The 18,634-nt window shown below is 35.1% G+C and overlaps 1 protein-coding gene across 3 annotated transcripts in view; it reads right to left on the bottom strand.

Moving 5' to 3' along the window:
- Nucleotides 1-5,401: 5,401 nt before the first annotated feature.
- Nucleotides 5,402-18,634, bottom strand: part of LOC148653383 (phospholipase DDHD1-like) — a 31,713-nt gene continuing 18,480 nt past the window's right edge. For 2 of the 3 annotated variants that reach the window (XM_088648321.1, XM_088648323.1), the window contains 9 exons: nucleotides 17,439-17,548; nucleotides 16,884-16,990; nucleotides 15,755-16,014; nucleotides 15,221-15,296; nucleotides 14,254-14,403; nucleotides 13,645-13,709; nucleotides 13,295-13,473; nucleotides 10,464-10,649; nucleotides 5,402-9,964 (listed from right to left, as the gene is read on the bottom strand). In XM_088648321.1, the coding sequence (XP_088504447.1) occupies nucleotides 9,783-9,964; nucleotides 10,464-10,649; nucleotides 13,295-13,473; nucleotides 13,645-13,709; nucleotides 14,254-14,403; nucleotides 15,221-15,296; nucleotides 15,755-16,014; nucleotides 16,884-16,990; nucleotides 17,439-17,548 (1,315 nt within the window). In that variant the 3' untranslated portion in view covers nucleotides 5,402-9,782. The remainder of the gene's footprint in view (nucleotides 9,965-10,463; nucleotides 10,650-13,294; nucleotides 13,474-13,644; nucleotides 13,710-14,253; nucleotides 14,404-15,220; nucleotides 15,297-15,754; nucleotides 16,015-16,883; nucleotides 16,991-17,438; nucleotides 17,549-18,634) is intronic. The other variant, XM_088648322.1, reaches the window with a different exon arrangement.

The raw sequence follows: 18,634 nt of genomic DNA, 5'->3' as shown, positions 1-18,634 counted from the left end.
TGTCGCAGATTGCCGGGGGAACTGCAAAGCCCGGGAGGACGGGCACTGCTGCCTTTTAAGGCAATAGAGCCGAGAGTGCGGTCAAACATCCGGGGCTCAATCCCCGTCCCAGGATAAATTATTATCCCCAATTAAATACCCCTCCGAGAGGCACCGATTGTTTCAGGCAAAGATTTCTCCTGTCATGCTTTGTAATATATGCGATGCATTTCTTTGTGCTGCTGAATTGTGAAATGCGCTGTTCACAAAATATCCTAATTAATGCTGATATATTTTAATATCCGGAGAATAAATACTGTGCTTTTATTTATATATATATATTTATATATATTTGTCCAGCAGTAGTTGCTGGCTGTATGTATGAGTTGACAGAAAAAGCTTCGCTTTTCCTGCCCATATCAGCGAGCCTTTAGTCCTCCTTTTCTTTTTCATGGATCTGAATGTGTTGCTTTTTGTTTCATACTGTTACAAAACCTAGCACACCTTCAGCCTTGTTCTAAAAATAAATTCCATCGCTGGACAAAATTTCAGGGCTTAAAGGAGAGTAGGCAGTATATATACTCAATCAGTTTGTAAGCTTCGGTGTTATTTCAGCTCAAATGAAGTTGTAGAAGGTGGAAACTGTCTCCATCGAGACATTGTTTCCCAATAAAACGTTTTTAAGAAAACCGTTATCTCCAGAACTAAATCCACAAAACAAATGGTCCATTGTATCTCTGTTTATTTAAAGAGAAAACAAATACAGAATTCTTTTATCTCACACCGAACCTATTCTCCCTTTACCACTCCTCACTCCTGCTGGGGGTTTCAGGAATTTCCAGGAAAGGATCGTTTTTATTTCACCACCAGAGGGTTATAGGTCAGTTCAGTTAAAGGCCACCCCCTAACTCTTAGCAATAAGCCCACAACTGTTTGTGTGCTTGTAGGCACTACAAGATTTATTTGTATTTTCCTTCCAGAAAAAAAAGTATTTTTCAACTGAACAATTTTCTAATATTCTACATTTCCTTTCCTTAGGGTAAGAATGTGAGCATGGAGCCAAACATTTTGTCATATGGAAACATTTACCATATACATTATTGGTATGAGTCATCAGACTATAGTTATTTTTGATCTGTTGCTTTAACACTTAAAACATTTGTATTACCCACTTTTACTTGAAAATATATATTTTTTATTCCTATATTGTATTCTGATGCATGAAGTTAATTTTCCATCCATCCATTTTCCAACGATTTTATTAACTATTTCATCCAATTCAAGGTCTTTCGGAAGCCAGTTTCTATCCCAGCAAACAACTGGTGCAAGGCAGGGTACACAATGGGCAGGATGCCAGTCCATTGTTTTAAACCTGCTAGTGTGAATTAAGAAGCATAACATTTTATGAGATTTGTAAAATTTACATTGGATATAGCATTAACCTATTATGTGCCACTGTATTCTTACTTATAATGTGCTCTCAGTAAAAAATGTTTTTTTTGCACCCAAACACACAATATTTTTATACCCAGAAGCTTAACTTTTGGAATTCCATCTTGTCCTATGCTTGACTTTATCTGGCTGAGTGAATAAAGGCACTCCTTCAAAAATAATCCCTCGCCTCACCACGGCCAGCCTTTGCCCGCACAGTTTGAGAAACAAAATGAAATTCAAATTAAACATTTAAAAAGGCATTTACAGTATGTTCTTTAAAGTGGGGTGTTCATTTCTGAAAATATTATCAGACTATCTTGTTCATACAGTAGACCCCCACTGAAGTCTACCCAGCAAATATCCACTGTATGTGAAATGTGAAAAAGAAAAGAAATGTGAAAGAAAAGGAATGCTAGAAATGTGGAAAAAGTCACAATCATACTAAAAAAAAAAACAGCCTAATGGGAATACAGTTATTTTCCCACAACACAAAATTTACAGTAAACCTGACATAAAAAAATATTGAAAATTAGGGCAGACCATTTCAAAAGCACATTTGGCAACCTGTATAACAAATGTTCTTTGTTAAGCTATACTAATCTTTGCTGGAGTTTTTGAGTTCTCATTCATTCTAGCCACCAATAGTTAAGATGCGATTTATGATACAGGAGACGAATACTTGCATCTGAAGCTTTATAGACTTTTTTCCCCAAGTGTAGAAGAGATAAAATATAAGTACTTTAGTAATCTATATGTGTTATAATTCATAAATTAGCCAGAAACCTTGTTCCAGTCTCTGAAATGTCAGGATTTAGTTTTAATTGTGCATTTCGCTAGGAAGAGGAATTTCTAGATCGGTATTTACAAATGTAAAGTGTCCATCAGTATTTCACATTAATTCTTGGTCACTCCAGAGAGAGTGAACATTCAGTGTAGAGATGTTAACTGAACATTTGGGATGCATCAGATCAATTTATAACTCTGCTCTCTACTCGCCCAGCCTGGAACTGCTTCTGGCAGCACCTCTATTGCCTTTTATAGACTCCTTTTTAATTAGGGTGTAAACATTTTGTCAGAAGAAGTGTATGAAAGTGAAATCAAGAGTATAGAACAGAACAGGGGCAGTCACAAAACGTGGTTTAAAAATAAGCACTGAGTCAGAACAAACACACTTCCCATTAGAAAAAGGGAAAAAAAAATCTACAAGAAGACTTTCGAAAACAAGAAAACCTTTTAACATCATTCTGAACAATCATGCAAATTTAGAATATTTCCACTTCTAGATTTGGAAAAGTGTAATATTCCATTTTGAAAAGAACTGCTCTTTATCCAAACCTGTAAAAAAAAATCAAACTTATGGGCATCCCAAGTGTCTCAACCCCTGCAAGTGCAGTTTAAAAGCTTCTATCATAAATGATCTGCATAATAAATGCAGAAGTCCATCAAGGAGGACTGCGATTTATTGGGATCTTCCCAATAAACAGATTTTCCTGTCCCATCATCCTATTGTTTCTCAACTGCATTGAGACGTACCCATCATCACAGCATTGGCTACCAGCAGTATGAGAATTTTCACTGTCATTAATATGTCCAACATACAGAAATATTCAAATATCCCAACCCTAAGTGGCTGATCATCGTTACGTCTTCTTAAGTAAACAAGAGTATCAAAAGAAAGGTATCACTTACAACTGCAGCAATTTTGCAAAGGTTTCGTATGAGGAAAATGAAAATCTTTTTTTTGTAACAGCCGCACCGACATTTTATTTGAACAAACACATGTAATTTAACATTAACATTGTGCTTAGTATTTCTCAACAACAGGGAGTCTGTTGTGCTAGTCACAGGCTAGTAGGTTGTATGGCCCACAGTCTTGTATCCAAAACAGTAGCAATACAACTGGAACACATGCTTATCACAAGGTTTCAGATGCTATCCCATTCATGTTGTAGAGTCTGGACAAGCATGGGCCTGTTCTCTGGTCTTTGAGTTTTGTTTGGCATACATTGTCCCAGTTTTTACCATGAACATTCAATGAGGCTTGTGTGTGACAAATGGGATTCAACAGTCAGAAATGTCACATTCTTATTTCACAAAGAAACTTGTTGCGTGTTTTCCTGCTGGAATCAAGTGAGAGCTCAGGACTTGATCAATGTAGCACTGTACAGTCAAAGACATAAATCGCTATAAGTGGAGTTCTGTAATGACTTGACACTTACAGTATGTCCAGACCATCACACATCCATCTCCCCATTGACTGTTCTGTTGTACACAACAATTAGTCTAACATTGTGCATGTCTGTGCAATGCTTGCCAAACGTGGTGGTTTACCTTGATTCATTACTTGTTTCCACTGCTGGGGAGTCCATTTGAGGTGTTGCTCCAACATAACTATACAATGAAGGCATTGTTTTCTTGAGTAGCAGAATATATACAATTTACATATTTATATATATTTTTTAAATTGCATACCTAGTAATAGATTTCTTTCAATGTTCAGCATATGATAGTCGTATTCAATAAACCCAGATGTTTAACAATCAATGTGATATTTAGAGTTTCATTGTTGTGCCTGGCTGACCATTAATGGGTCCATGTGGAATCTAGTCCGTGTAGTACACCAAATAGAGAGTTGTGTTAGGGAGTAATAAAAGGTTATATCATAGTCAAGTACCATAGTCTTGCTAAAAGAACTGAGGGTGGTAGCTGTGAGTTTAAAAAAAAAGTAATGTCACAAAAATAATCAAAAGATTTTAAATCAATCTTATAATCATAACAGGATGTAAATAACCTTAATATATATTAAAATGATTAAATCGTAATTCTTTAATAAGAAAAAAAACAACTTGGCTTTTGAAAATCACAAGTTTGGTATTTGGCATTAAAAACAATATAATAGTAGGTACACTATTAAGTAAGTTTTTAGATCTTTTTATTTGAAACGCCAAATACTAGCAAGATCATGATTAAGAGTGGTTTATGTTGCTATTAACTTTAACAATTTTTTAATAGAACTGAAAATCACACCATAGTTTGTTCCTTACAGATAGGTGAAGTAATTTCATGTAACAAGATTCTACATAATGTTTTTGCTATTGTTAACAATATAATATTTGCATTCTTTGGTTTCTTCATATTTGACAAAATGATACCTCTACTCTTTCAAATAGTGCAAGGATGTTCCTCATCTATTTGTGGACAAAGTATTTAAATGCCTGCTTTTTTTTAAACTCCAGATGAGTATACTGCATTGTGCTGACCCTAACTAAGAAACATAATTAAAGGGAATGTCTGTCATATTTTCATTCAGGTTAAAAACAACTAATCACCAGTGATGTCTGATGTAAGCTTCTGTTTAACCATGTTACAAATCACTTTCAACTACAGTTGTGGGACGGAAATTAATTTTTGTACTAACTGTGCTTACAAAACCTTTAAATTACTCTCCAAACACAGTTAAGAGTCACTCAAAGGAGACATTTTAGCAAAAACTAAGAAGCAAAGAGGACCAACCTAAATTGTATCCTTATTTTCTTAATAACAAAATTTATTTATTCATATATGTATGTATTGTTCACTCAAAATAATTTGAGATTACTAGTTTTAGAAAAAAACGAAGTTTCCACAGGAATAAAAGACTTTCTAGCTGTCTTGCTAGGGTAGATATATAGTGGCATCTGAAAGGAAACCTTTAATATTACTTTTGAAGATTTAGCCTCTGACTTGTCAGTTTGGATTTCTTTGCCAGCAGTTCATGATGCATACAGTATCACAAGGGAAAGAAAATCTTAGATTCAAAGACAATTTGTGTCCCAACTGGTTGGGAATATTCTACTTCAAAGAACCCCCCACAATGCAAACACCTCATCCTCACACTTCATCATGTCCATACCCTGATTACAGAAACAGGTCAACCCCTTTCCTGTAAAAGCAGAAAGAGCAATTCAAAAGAGGAATTTACCAAATCAAACAATTTATATCACACAAGTTATGTCAAAAAGGAAATGTAGGTTTTTAATAAAAGAAAAAAATACAGCTATTTGAATGGCAGAGTTAATCCATTACAGGCATCAGTTATTGCACGTCTTAAAGAGTCAATAGTTTGTCAGCGTAGCGTTTTAATGTCAAGTTAAATAACAGTCTTTGAGAAGGTTTTAGAAATAAGAGAGCCCAGTCAAATTTACACATTCTTGAATCCATAATCTTATTCAAGGTACATATTGAGATCACGGTCTATTTCACAGCACAGATTTCAAAATTAAAATGTAGCTTTCTGTGTTTCACTGCATTTTCACTTTATGGATCAACTATGGATGTTTCATAATTCAGTAGATCCCCAATATTTTCCATGTCTTTTTTTATTTCAGCAGCACATCAAACCCTAGGCTTTCAGGTTTACTTATTTAAAAAAAATTAAGCATCTGAACACAAAGAAACTAGTGGGAAACAGTGCTACACTCAATTAACTTTGGTAAATGTAGCGCCAAGCATTTTCAATTTGCAAAGATCTGAACATTGAGCAGATCAAAATCAAAATGATGAGTTTCTAAGAAGACTGACTCCTTAAAATCCTTGGCTGAACACTTCCCCTCCCTCAAGCCTTATTAATCTCTCCTTACTGAGAGAAATTCTACATTGACACTGCTTGAGGTTTACAGCAGTGATGCAAACTCCAGTCTGTGAAGGCTTGGATTCTGCCAGTTACATTCACATCAACTGCTTACAGAAATGATGCATTAATCATAGCAAGCGATTAATCAAATTTCAACTATAAAGTACATAAGGACATACAGGGCCTCTGACCTTCAAAGACTGGAGAGAAGCTTTCCTGCTGTCTGGCAAAGTACAGACAGGTCCATTATGAAAACATACCTATATTTATAGATTGTAGGTGCCAGCAGCACTATTACAATTCAGGATACTTAAGCACAGTGATGCCAATGTACAGTATTTTCATTTGCACATAGTTTTGAGGATCAATTTCCCAGTTTTAAGTCCCCGAACTGTTAGCTCTTTGTTCGAAAGTAGAAATACTGACACCCAGTGGATGGAACACCTGCTGCTACTGCTATTAAAAAAAGGGCATCCTTCAAAAAATAAACACAAACAAAAGGTACTGTATGCAACTCTGTAAACCCCTTTAATTTTCTTAAGTTTTGCCAAGATGACATTGGTACCAATTGTTTTCTCTCCATATTTTTCATACATCAATCAAGTAGCTTTTTATCAACATTTTTTAATGTTTTAAAAATATCTGGGGAAGCCATGATACTTAACGAGAAATAATTTGGTAATGGCAATTGAGATTTAGATTGAAAGATTGAAAAAATATATATTTTTCTACTGTAAATAAAAATAAAACTGTTCGCTTGTCATGAACAGACCAAGAACAATTCATTTGAAAAGTTCTTGAATGTAAATGGAATGACTGTAACAACAAGTAATTTGTGGGACATAAGATGAGTACAATTCAATAATTAGTTGTATTTCAAAAACAGTAGTATTTATAAAAATAGTGAAAACAGACAACAAGAAAGTATGCTACATGAGGTTCTAAGAGATTATGGTACATTAATTTCTTTTTTTGTATTCCAAAACTTTCTACAGAAAACAAAGAGGTTTTCAGCATTCAACGTGTCCTTTTGAATTTTTGCTTTATAATTTTAAATCTATCATATGCTCCAAGTCTTGTGGTTTGTTAAAACTTCAATTTGTGTATCCCCCCCAAGGCTGAAGAATTGCCTTGGTTATCTTTATTTCCATGCTCTTTTCTTAAACAAAATTATCAGTCTGGTGTGTGTGAAAATCTGAAATATCTGGTGAAACAAACTAAAATATCAAAGCAAATCTATGCATATTGATTTCGCCAACCACTGGAATTATTATTTTTTCCCCAAAAAACAAACAAGCAAACACACAATATGTGGAAAAAATCAAATAAAACAATCTCCTACAGTGATTTGGTTTTAAATGTAAACATTACATCTACAAAATCTTCAGTTTTGTTCTAAGTATTTTATAGACATCAGCTGGAAGGAAGCTGAAGACAACTTAATTTACATGAGTTTTATCAAACCAGTACGTGCAATGCAATGAAAGTCAAGATGATTTGCTTCAAAAGTAGAGCATGAAATGACGGCAAAAAACCAATTCCATTTTGCCATGAAATTCTTTGTAAAAACTTTAGCCCTGCATTCCTATGATTTGGTATGATTCAAAATAATCTATATATAATTTTTAAAAATCACAATAATTAAAATATAAATTATAAAGGGAAGATGAGGTTGCGAGACAGCTGCATACCGTTTCTGGACAAAATAAACTTCATACAATGACTCATATAATCCTTTTAATTTTTAGGAAGGATTCAGATAAATTATTCTGAGGATAACTATCCTACTAAGGTTGTCAAATTTAAGGTTTTATTCTGTTTTAGACTGAAAATGTCATAAAAACTGAAGTAGTTTTGGGGGCTAGTTCTACTGGGTCTAGCTGTAGAGTTTACTCATGAAATGACTCAGTAGCTTGCTTCTGGGGTTTCCTCTAGGGTTGTGCTAATGTTTGACTTATTTTAAAAGGAAAGTGTTTTTTTTTTTAAATACATTTTTAAAGTAAAATCATTCACAATTACACAAGGAAAGTCATGTCTTTAAATTACCACTAACATTGCCCTACATGACTTTAATTCATGGAATGGCACTATATGGGTGGTCTGAATGCTCTTTCACTTTACGTTTTACCTTTATTACGTAAAGTTAAAGCAAGTAAAACAGACCATCTCTTTAAAGACTGAATTCAAACATTCAGCCACAACAATTAATTAGGCATTAGATTCCCTTTACTTCATATCACTGAAAGCAGACTGTCATTAGCATGGCAGACTGAATGTCCTAAAGTCCTCAATGACCTGAACTGGGAGACCTGTGCCAACAAATTCAAATACCTCATGCAATTCTTGTAAAGGTCACTGCATGCAAACACAGCTCATGACAGCTTCATACTTAGAAATGTATGGTCGGACTGCCTCCTTTCCTCCTCAGTTTTCAAATAATTGTACTACATCTCAAATACTGGCCCTTGTTTCCAACACATCCCAGCTAGGGATGTATTAGAATCCAGTAGTGAGGAAATAAATGATCATCACAGAAATAACTTGTAAAGGTGAAAAGTGGGAGTCAAAATCACAAATTAAGTACAGGAGCAGTAGTTTTGGTACAACACACAACTTTGTCATTGTCTAAGACATAATGCATTCCACCCTGTCAATGGGAATGATAGCAGAAGAACTGATATAGTAGTACTTAGATGTACTTGATCATTAGATAAAACTGAAGTTTTATTTGTCGGTATTCATGCCAGATTTAATTCTGAAACTGCACTTTAGAAATAGATCTAATGAAGAAACAAAATTACAGCACCATTTTTTTTATATACCAGTAGATTATAAAGCTGGATCATTTTTATTATGGCCAATATAGAAATGTGATATCTAGAGAAAGCCATTACAAAGGGAAAAATGACCCTGGTGATTTCTAAGAATATTACAAATATTAATCAACATGAATTTATACACTACATCAAATGTTCAAAGGATTTCGTAAAATAAATTTGCAAAATAAAAGTGATTTAGCTTATCATCTCCTGGTATATTTCAACTATGAGTAATATGAAAGTGAAGGGAACCTATGCACGATAATATCTTGTTGCAGAAAAAAGTAAGAAAATAAATAGCACTAAAATAAATGCTTTTTTCTCCACTTTGTCCATTTTTAAACCTCCCCCCACAGGAAATTTTAATAAAAACAGTCTTCCAGTTTATGTTAAGTAGCTGTTAATACGTAATCATAACAATGAAGTTAAATATCTTTGAGAATTAAGCAAAATAATGAAGATTCCAGTTCTGACAAAGCTAGGCGATTGCTGCTACAAAGTGGATAAATGGGAATGCAAGGAACTGCATTGTATTAGCTCAGTGGTCTGAGGAATTACAGCAGAATGGTCTCCTGTTAAAAGTGTGGATGGCCCAAGCCTGAATGGGAAGAAGGGCTTTAAGTCATTCTTGTGCGTGGAAAAACTCCCAAGTTTCCACGTGAGTATGTCATTCCACCAGTGGGGTCCTGTTGATGGTCTGTGACATTTGCTCCACACTTGTGGCTTTATAAAGTTTCCAGTCTCAGTGAAAGTTCCAGCTGATCTGGATTGACAGTTCTTCTTGTGCAGTGGATTCATGCGTCTTCAAGACTGAGACTTCCACAGGGTCAGTGCTGTTTGAACAAGGAGAAGGAAGGATGGAGGTCAGTGTGTGTGTGTGTGTGTGTGTGTGTGTGTGTGTGTGTGTGTGTGTGTGTGTGTGTGTACAAATGTGTGTGTTACACAGGTTCAGGACTTTCCTCAGTGCCTTCAGCCAGCTCTTGCTTGTACATGAAAGTCAGCAGGAATAATGCAACATCCAGGGAGGACCAGTAAGCTGTATGCGATGTCACAGCGGACCAGTATCGGCTTTCCACCAAACCCTCACGCAGTTCAAAGTCAATCCGGTGCTCCAATTCCACTGAAACCCAAACAGAACAAACTGTTATTGAAGTTACCGATGTCACTGTCAGACTTCAACTGGACAAATTTGAGGTTGTATGTGTGCTTCCATTTTTTTATTCCCTTAAACTAAGATTTTTTGAACATAGTATTTAAGAGCCCATATACCCAGGAGGTCTGAATCAATATTTAATAAAACACTCTTTACATCACTTCACACTGAATAAAAGAGGACCAAATTAAAAATCTAGTCAAAACCTCTTTAACCAGCCACAACTTTAAAATCACAGACCTTGCAGAAAACAAAAACATTCTCCAACCTTTCTTTTAATAATGCTTACACTAATGAAACTGGAAACATCACATATTATTTACTACTTTTTTTTTACCTCACAGTGATTTCTGACATGTAGTAACTGTAAATAAATACGAAAACCTTTCATATTTTTCATACAGGTTTGATAAACCTCTATTCATCCACAAGGAACTACATGCTAATGGAAACACAAGATACTGACATGTTGTGTCGACTACTGTGGAGCTGGATTGAGAGAGGCTGGAAAGACCATAGGATGACTGAGTGTCCACTGGCCTCTTGTCCTCGCCCTCTGCAGCAGTGCCCTCAGCTGTGGATACCTGGCTACTAGACCGTGCAAACCGAGAAAACAGGATCCCTCCGATGCCCTTCCCAATGCTTGCAGCACCTGTTCATAAAACACATAGCACAGAGCCTTAAGCATCAAGCACACAACAATCAAAACATCTTGAGATGTTTGGCAATACTACAATGCTCTCTTCAACTCCCATTACACTCAAAATAAGGAGCTTTAGTTGTTTTAACCCTAGGTGCCACTTCACATGAAGATGTAGCACACACCTTGTCTCATATAAAGGCATTAATAAAAAAAAATAAAGACATAAGAGAAATATCACATGATGGTTAGTTTACAAGATGATGGTTAGCTTACAAGATGTGTTTACCCAAAGCATCTTGCAACACTAAAAATAAAGAAAATTAATAATAATAACAAAGAAAATAAAAATGGAATAACTCAAGCACAGCAGGAAAAAGTAAAAATCTAAATGACAAGAACATTCCTGTGCAGCTCAGAACAGTGAAAACAACGTCCATCAAACAGTCAATAACATACAGGAATCACAGAATACTGTAAAGAAGGATTGCCATTTAGCAGAACACATTATCAGCTAGTAGTAAATGTTCAACCAACAGGGTAACACTTTGAAGGTTCTTTTCTCAGCTCATTTTGTATCAAACGTCGATCATATCAAGAAGCTTACTCAAGACTCCAATACTGCAAGATCTCAGAGAAAACTCTGGAACAAAGTACAAGACTGATCTACGAAAGCTGGGGTGCCTTTCTATTTTTATGTATGTGGTCATAAGTGTGTTAGGTGCATGTGTTTCTCAACAGGAGTCTATAAAAGTCAAGAAGTCCAGTGGTCAGAGAACTCAGGCCCCATCCTGTCTCTGTTCTGATATCATACTGATGCCAACTGCCAAAAAAAAGCATCTTTATGGCTTGCTATTCTAAAACTGTTGTTGTAGCACAAAACATCCCCACACAGCATTTTTAATAATAATCTCTACAAAGCTCTTTCATGTACATAAGCTGCTTTCTCCTCCAAGATAATTAGCTCTCATTTAACTGTGACATTATGCAGCTACTGTATATTTTAACTATCCATGTTTAAGTGCTTTTGATAAAGTGGTTATTATACTGTTTTTTATTTATTCAATCCTGTTAATGTTTTGTGCTTTTACAACGGTTTTAGAAAGCATTGATAAAATAAATACCTGTACAATATTTTAGGCAATTGAAATACAGTTTAAATTGTGTATGTAGCATGTAAAGTAACAATACTTTATTAAACTTAGCAATTAATGGTAATTGCATATTCTTTGCTTAAACATTGTTTTCTTAAGCTAACAAACTCCGCTACATTTTAACTTTTCTGAATACAATGATGAGGTCATCATTTACAGGTTATTTAAATATGCAATCAGTGGAAAAACGGAAATAAAAGATAAAACGAAACAGGACAAAAAGAAAAACTTTATTCATCAAACTCCTGGTTTCACAACAACACATCATTAAGTTCTCAAGAGGAGGATGATGAGAGCAAGTCAGGAGGAGCAAAAGAAAACAAAGACTTTTATGCTTTTGCTATCTCATCATGCAGCAATGCAAACCCTGTCCAGGCCTCTTTTGCAGAAATGCCATCGGCACCCCCTCAAGGAAAAAGACAAGGACAAATCTCTTGTCAGTTTTAAGAACAGACTTCTAATCCAAAATCCAGCTGCATTTCTTTGAAAAGAATAAGTAAAATGAGCAAACATACAGTATGTTCCTATTGCACACTTCTCTACACATTACATTTTAATAAAAATATGAATAATTGCATACTACACACAATGCCCTTAAAAACACAAAATAAAAAGCACTAAACAGAAACAGAAAATCTCAGAGAATATTTCAGAAAAGGGTATGCTACTGGCTCAGTGTGTCTTCACAGCATTAACATCCCTAATCCTTACACATTGAACTGTTTGTAAATTAAGCCTTAAATATTCCCTTCCTTTGTCACTACATAGCGATTGCCACAATCTTGTGATTCTGCATTGTGCAAGGTGCATATAAAATTATCTGCTTGTACTATTTAGACTTTTTTTAGACATTAACTTAAACTTAGAACGAAGCATGTACTGTAAGTGAAGATCAGACTGTGATGTAGATAAAAAATAATCACAATATACAATGTATTACCATTTAAGCAATTTTTTATCTATATATATTTCTATAGAAGACACTATAAAATCTTATGTTAAATGTAGGCTGAGAAAATGTCTACTTCCTTACACTTAAAAAAATCAGTCACTAAACACCAATCCTGCATTCCTTGTTTTGAACATAAACACTGACTGGTTGTGGTGGTCAATCTTTGAGCAGATTATGAGTGCTGTGGCCAAAGCAGAGAAAGGGTAGTAAAAACAGCAAATCTGGAAACTTAAAGCAAACATGAATATTTTTGCTATTACCACCAGATGGCAGTACCCATACACAGGTTATGAGGAATGGAGAATAAAAAAAAAACACATTGCCTGACTCTTTCTGCTTGTTTTACATCCAGTAACCATTTTACTTTACTTCTAAGATGCTTATGTATGAAAATACTTTTTTGATAAAACATAAGGTTAATATAGCTGTTGATGACTAGGAATCATATAGGGAAAAGAATGACATTTACACTATTTTGCTAAAAGAAAATTGCAATATGCTGGACTGGACTCTTTGGCATTTCTTAATGAGGATGCACAGGCTCCTCTCACCTAGAATGCTGGCTTTCCCAAGGTTGGTGATAGATTCTCCATAGTGACGTCTTGCCATGACTGGAGAGGTGCTGGGACTGGGGATGCTCTCGGAGTCTGAGGCTGAGGTAGTCTCTTTAATGGGGTTGATGAACGTAGGTCTTATCTGGTCATAAGGAGTAGGGTTGGTAGTGTTACACCTGCAATGTAGAAGCAACTCCACTAAGTCTATTCAATACTCATTTTTAATTTTACTGGCAACACAAAAACATAGAAGTAGAAGGTAGAAATGTTAATTTTAATACTTATGATAAATGTCACAAGAATATCTATTAAACCTTTACCACGAAGAAATACAAAAAGATACCCACCAGTGTATTTGGACAGGTGCAATGTTGCTGTAGTGCTTTAGAATAAGAGGTTCCAGCCTGTAAGCCTGTGAACAGGAAAAAAAAGGATAAAACCAGGGCCAGGATTGTATTTTGATTGCATGAACAAAGAGATCTACACTTACACATATAACTAAATAATCTAAAGTGGATGAATTATTGTATCTATACATTTTAACAATAATATCAGAAGTTATGCATGTTATGTATCCAAAATGAATATTTGCATGCACTGAATATTTCATTTTCAAAGAAATTCTATAAACAGCGGGACACATTTCACACCACAACTTTAAATTTAAAAGGAACTGTTTTTTAACAATTTTTTGACAACCTTGTTAAAAAAAAAATCAAAACAAATGTTAATGACTTGCTCTGTAAACATAAAAGCAACTGCACTATGGTTAGCAAAGCACATAGCTAAGATGAAGGCAAAAGCAACACAGCTTTTTTAGAAACCAAAACATGACAGGCCATCAGCAGGGGAAGGCACTTTGGATACACCTCTGGGCGCTCTATACTCAAAGACTGAAATTCCACTGCTTTTTTTATTTCTATCTGTAAACGCAGGGCAAGATGTGGCTGACTTACCACAGGGTCAGTTGGATGGAAGATGTTGAAGAGGCGCTGGCAGATAGACTTGGGCAGTATGTGGTCCTGACACCCATTGTTTTCGGGTCTGATACCCCGCAAAGCCAAGAACACTGCCATTGGAGATCCCATACAGAAGAAATTCTCAACCTGCAGTAGCCAAAGCAGAGCATTTATCAACAACCAGCCTCAATACACCTTCAAAATGATAATTTCCCTACTTCAAGAAGTCGATATGCATCTTTTACTTTTACATTGCCAAGTGGCAACATTGAAAATGTAGAGATACAACTCTTTATTGTTCACTATACAGGTTCTGAATGATTAATAATTAGGTAGGGAACTACAGATACTGTACACTTACCAAATGGTTGTTTAACTATCAAAAGATTTAGATAACTTTGATATCGTAACAAAAGGGTCACAATTCTCCACAACAGTGGTATTCATGCATTCATCATATCATTTAATTTTTATATTAAGTACATTTATGTATTCATAAATTTTCTTCCTTAAACTTTCATTTTCCACCTTTCCCGTTCTAATTCACATTGGTGGGTATATAGTTATTAATATCATATTATATTAAATGTATTTCTTAGATCCTAACATTTGTTATTCTAAATTTTGAGGTGCATTTCAGTAGGACTGACATGGTCAAGACCCCATAGATGTAAAATAAATTTAGTACACATAACAGATTCATCTGACAGGTTACAATAAGATAATTTTTTACAAAGTAACCTTTTTAATGATTTTAAAATAACTATAAACCAGCACTGATAACTTTGAAACACTGCTCTTACATAAAAATAGATAAGAAGGATAGAACATTTTATTAAACATTTCTGGTTCATAATGCATAGAAATATTCAAATAAAGTAGGTCTTTGAATTTGATGAAAGGTTTATATTAAAATGTTGAAATTATGTTTATGTGCAATAATCTGAAAATTGGAATTCCATACCTTAAATTTTAAAGCTGGTGAGGCCAGTGCCTTAGAGGTTTCCAACCCCTGAAGTTGTTCCTCCAGATCTCTTAGCCTAGAGCATGAAAACGCCAAGACAATACACAGGAGAGAGGGTGGAGAGTGAGTTATCAGGTTCAGACTAAACCTAGGATTGCAGCTTCTTGAAAACAAGACAAATGATGGAGAAATACTAAGCAACAGGCTTTTAGGATTCGATTTCCATCTTGTATATGCAAACAAAATCATCAGATTGCCAATGAATTTAACAAAACATTAAATTATTACAATACATATTAAGAAAGACAAGAATCACCATTGTAAATCACATTGAATAAATATCTAAATTGTGAATAAAGGAGTACATCCATTTCTTAGGTGCCTCAATTCAAGATTACAGAGATTTATTACATCTATTTCTTAAAGGACAGGAGACAGTAGTGTTGTAAAGGTCAGGCCAACACAATAAAACACTGATGAATAACTGAGGCAGCAACAGCCAAGTATATTCATTAGGCAGGAAGTCTTCTGTACCTCCGCTTAGTGAGCTGCAGCTGTTCCAGAAGATGGCGTTCCTCATAATTCAGCCAACTCATGTCCACCTCCTCCAGCTCCTGATGCTCTTGCTGATACATCCTCACAGGGTCCCAGCCAGTCATAATATCGAAGGTGATGACACAGCCCAGTGAATGGGAAACAATGGACACTTTACCTCCCTTCTCTTCAAAGTCTGGGTTTCGGGTGCAAAAGAGCGAATACAGGCGATTCAACTCCTGAGTCAGGCCCTTAGTGATCTGCATCAGAAAAAGACATTCTGATCTGACATTGCTGAAAAAACAAAGCTGCATCAACACAAACTGCTTCCATTTCCGTCCTGTGTAATCCTCATGAATATGCTTTTATCCTGACTTCTGCTTATTGTGGGGCAATCAGTTTTCATACTTTAAATAATCAGAATGGCAATTTATTACTCGCTCATTAAATCTGAAATCTGATTACAAGTTTAAGCGAAATATTGTTTAAAAAGAAAGATTAATGCGATACAAACCTGTGACGAAACGGAAATATGAGGACAATCACATTTCTGTCACAGCTTGAAAAGACATCAAAATGTTGTGTTAATGCTCACACTGATGTATTGAAATCATTTTCAGCATTTTAATCCTAAAATTCCATACATTGTTTTTATGTGATATAGTCACCCACTTTGATATAGCCAATTGTGTGTTTGCAGGTTGTGGCGTGCACCTACAGATTCCATGACTATGTACAGGAGTAAAAGAGGAAGTCTTCTTCAACCAGCACCCCTGCTGCCAACTCGCACGTCACAGGGAACACTGGCCTATATCGGAGGTTCAGAGCATTCCTCAGATGCCACATCACTGCAGGGTTCATGATGTTGCCGAGAGCCGAAAAAGACCTTGCCAACCCTACCCTCAGCTTCGTTGAGTCACTCAGGAGGTCCCATAAAATTATAATAGCATACATTTTAATATATATATAGATATATTATCATAACGATTTAACTATTAAACAAGCAGGTTTTGTCATTATAGGAACACATTTTGCTAGTTGTTTGAAACTGACTTAGCAATAAATGAATGTAGGTTTTCCCAGAAAGAAATATAATCAAGCAGTCCTGTTGATTACTAGAAGCACTGACCTCATCTCTGTACAGAGGGCTGGTGTAGTACATAATGTCCATGGCACTGCTGTTGAGCATGTCTCTAAGTCCACGCACTTTGTCTGGTGTGATGGAATCCACAGTATCTACAACAACAACATTACGCAGCACCTCAGCATACAGGTTTGATTACCAGATTTATTAAGAAGGGCACAACGATACAATAAACTATAAATTCTCTTGAATTTATAGTCTAGTAAAGTTTGGGCCTGGAAACATAATGACCAGAAAAAAGGCAAAACAATTTGGCATTTTCTAAATCATAGCTATGAGCTGTTAACGATTCAGAACTGGTACAAATTATATAATCTTTCCACCAGTTAAACTTTCTTTTCCAAAAAATAACTCGGCATTAATTATTATTGTAACTTCCATCATCATGCTTATTATGCCGTCATCACAATACATCAGTGCATGTCCTAGAAAAGTAAACGCATTAGGTAACACAGTTTCAGCTCTCCTAACTTCTCAACCATGATACTGGCTGACAATGAGCTCTTGTTGTGAAAAGTCTGTTGAATACAACAGTCCTACCTCCATCCAGAGATAGTTTTGACCTCCATTCCACAGGCAGAAACTCCACATGTTCCGATGCATGATCATAAAAATGCTTTTCTTCCATTTTTCGTGCTGCATCTCTCATCCTTAAAATAGACAACATTTCGTGTTCTGATTAATATATTTAATTCCTATGCCCCCTCTTGTAAAGAATATTGCTCTAAACAAAGCTAGCACAAGTCCTGAGATCATTTAAGATGCATTCATACATGTACAGTGTTGTGCAGTAACATCTTCAGAGTAAACCTTATATTCTATACTATATAAATCTTATATAATTTGATATAGTAACATATCTGACAAAATTCTTAAGACACGTTGCATGTTTTTTTTTCTTCTCTACACAGAAACATGGTTCTACGGCAATATCACCTATGGACATTCTAGTTATTTGGTTTTAAGCTAAGAGTTCATCCCGAGAGATCTGTGTTTTGAATCACAAAAGGTACCTTTTTTGTATTTATTGGTGTTCCATAAAGGAATTTTTTTTAAAAAAAGTTTATACATGAGTTATTAACCAGACATCATAATAGCTGCACATAGTGTACCTTAAGTCGTTGTGATCACATTTCTGATTAATGTGCATTGACGTTTGCTAAACAATATTGTTTTTGTCACTGAAAGTAAGCAGGATTAATAAAATTGCAACAATAGCAGAAATCACTAATGTGGTTTGATTGTTCATGGACATAAATATATATGCACTATAATTTCTGAATTTACTGAATACTTATACGTTGTCTGCAAGCAGTGATGGGGAATGAACTATTACCAATGTATTTAGCATCAGTGAAAAACAAAATCTACAAGTGTCTGGTAGTCACTATTTCCTAGTAATCTAGTAAAGTAACCATATAATCAAAAAAAAAAACTAAAATTGTATAATATTCAGGATCCTCAAAGGAAATACAAAACTGTACCATATTTATCCAAGATCAAAGGTGTTACAAAAATGTACCATATTTATCCAAGATCAAAGGTGTTATGTCCATGATTTTTCGTGTAACTGCCATTTATGTGGAAAAAATACTTTTAAAAAACAGGTTTATATTAAGAACAAAATATTAAAATTACACTGCCTGAAGACCAAAATCCAAAGACTTTACCATCAGTACAGTAAGGGAGGAAGCTTGGAGACTTATGTTCCTGAGAAGCAGTAGAGTAGAGGTCCT

This window comes from Lepisosteus platostomus, chromosome 10 (assembly GCF_059453375.1).
Source record: "Lepisosteus platostomus isolate fLepPlt1 chromosome 10, fLepPlt1.hap1, whole genome shotgun sequence".
Classification (NCBI taxonomy): domain Eukaryota; kingdom Metazoa; phylum Chordata; class Actinopteri; order Semionotiformes; family Lepisosteidae; genus Lepisosteus; species Lepisosteus platostomus.
The sequence above is the reverse complement of the archived record's forward strand: the minus strand, read 5'-3'. Positions and strand labels throughout refer to the sequence as shown.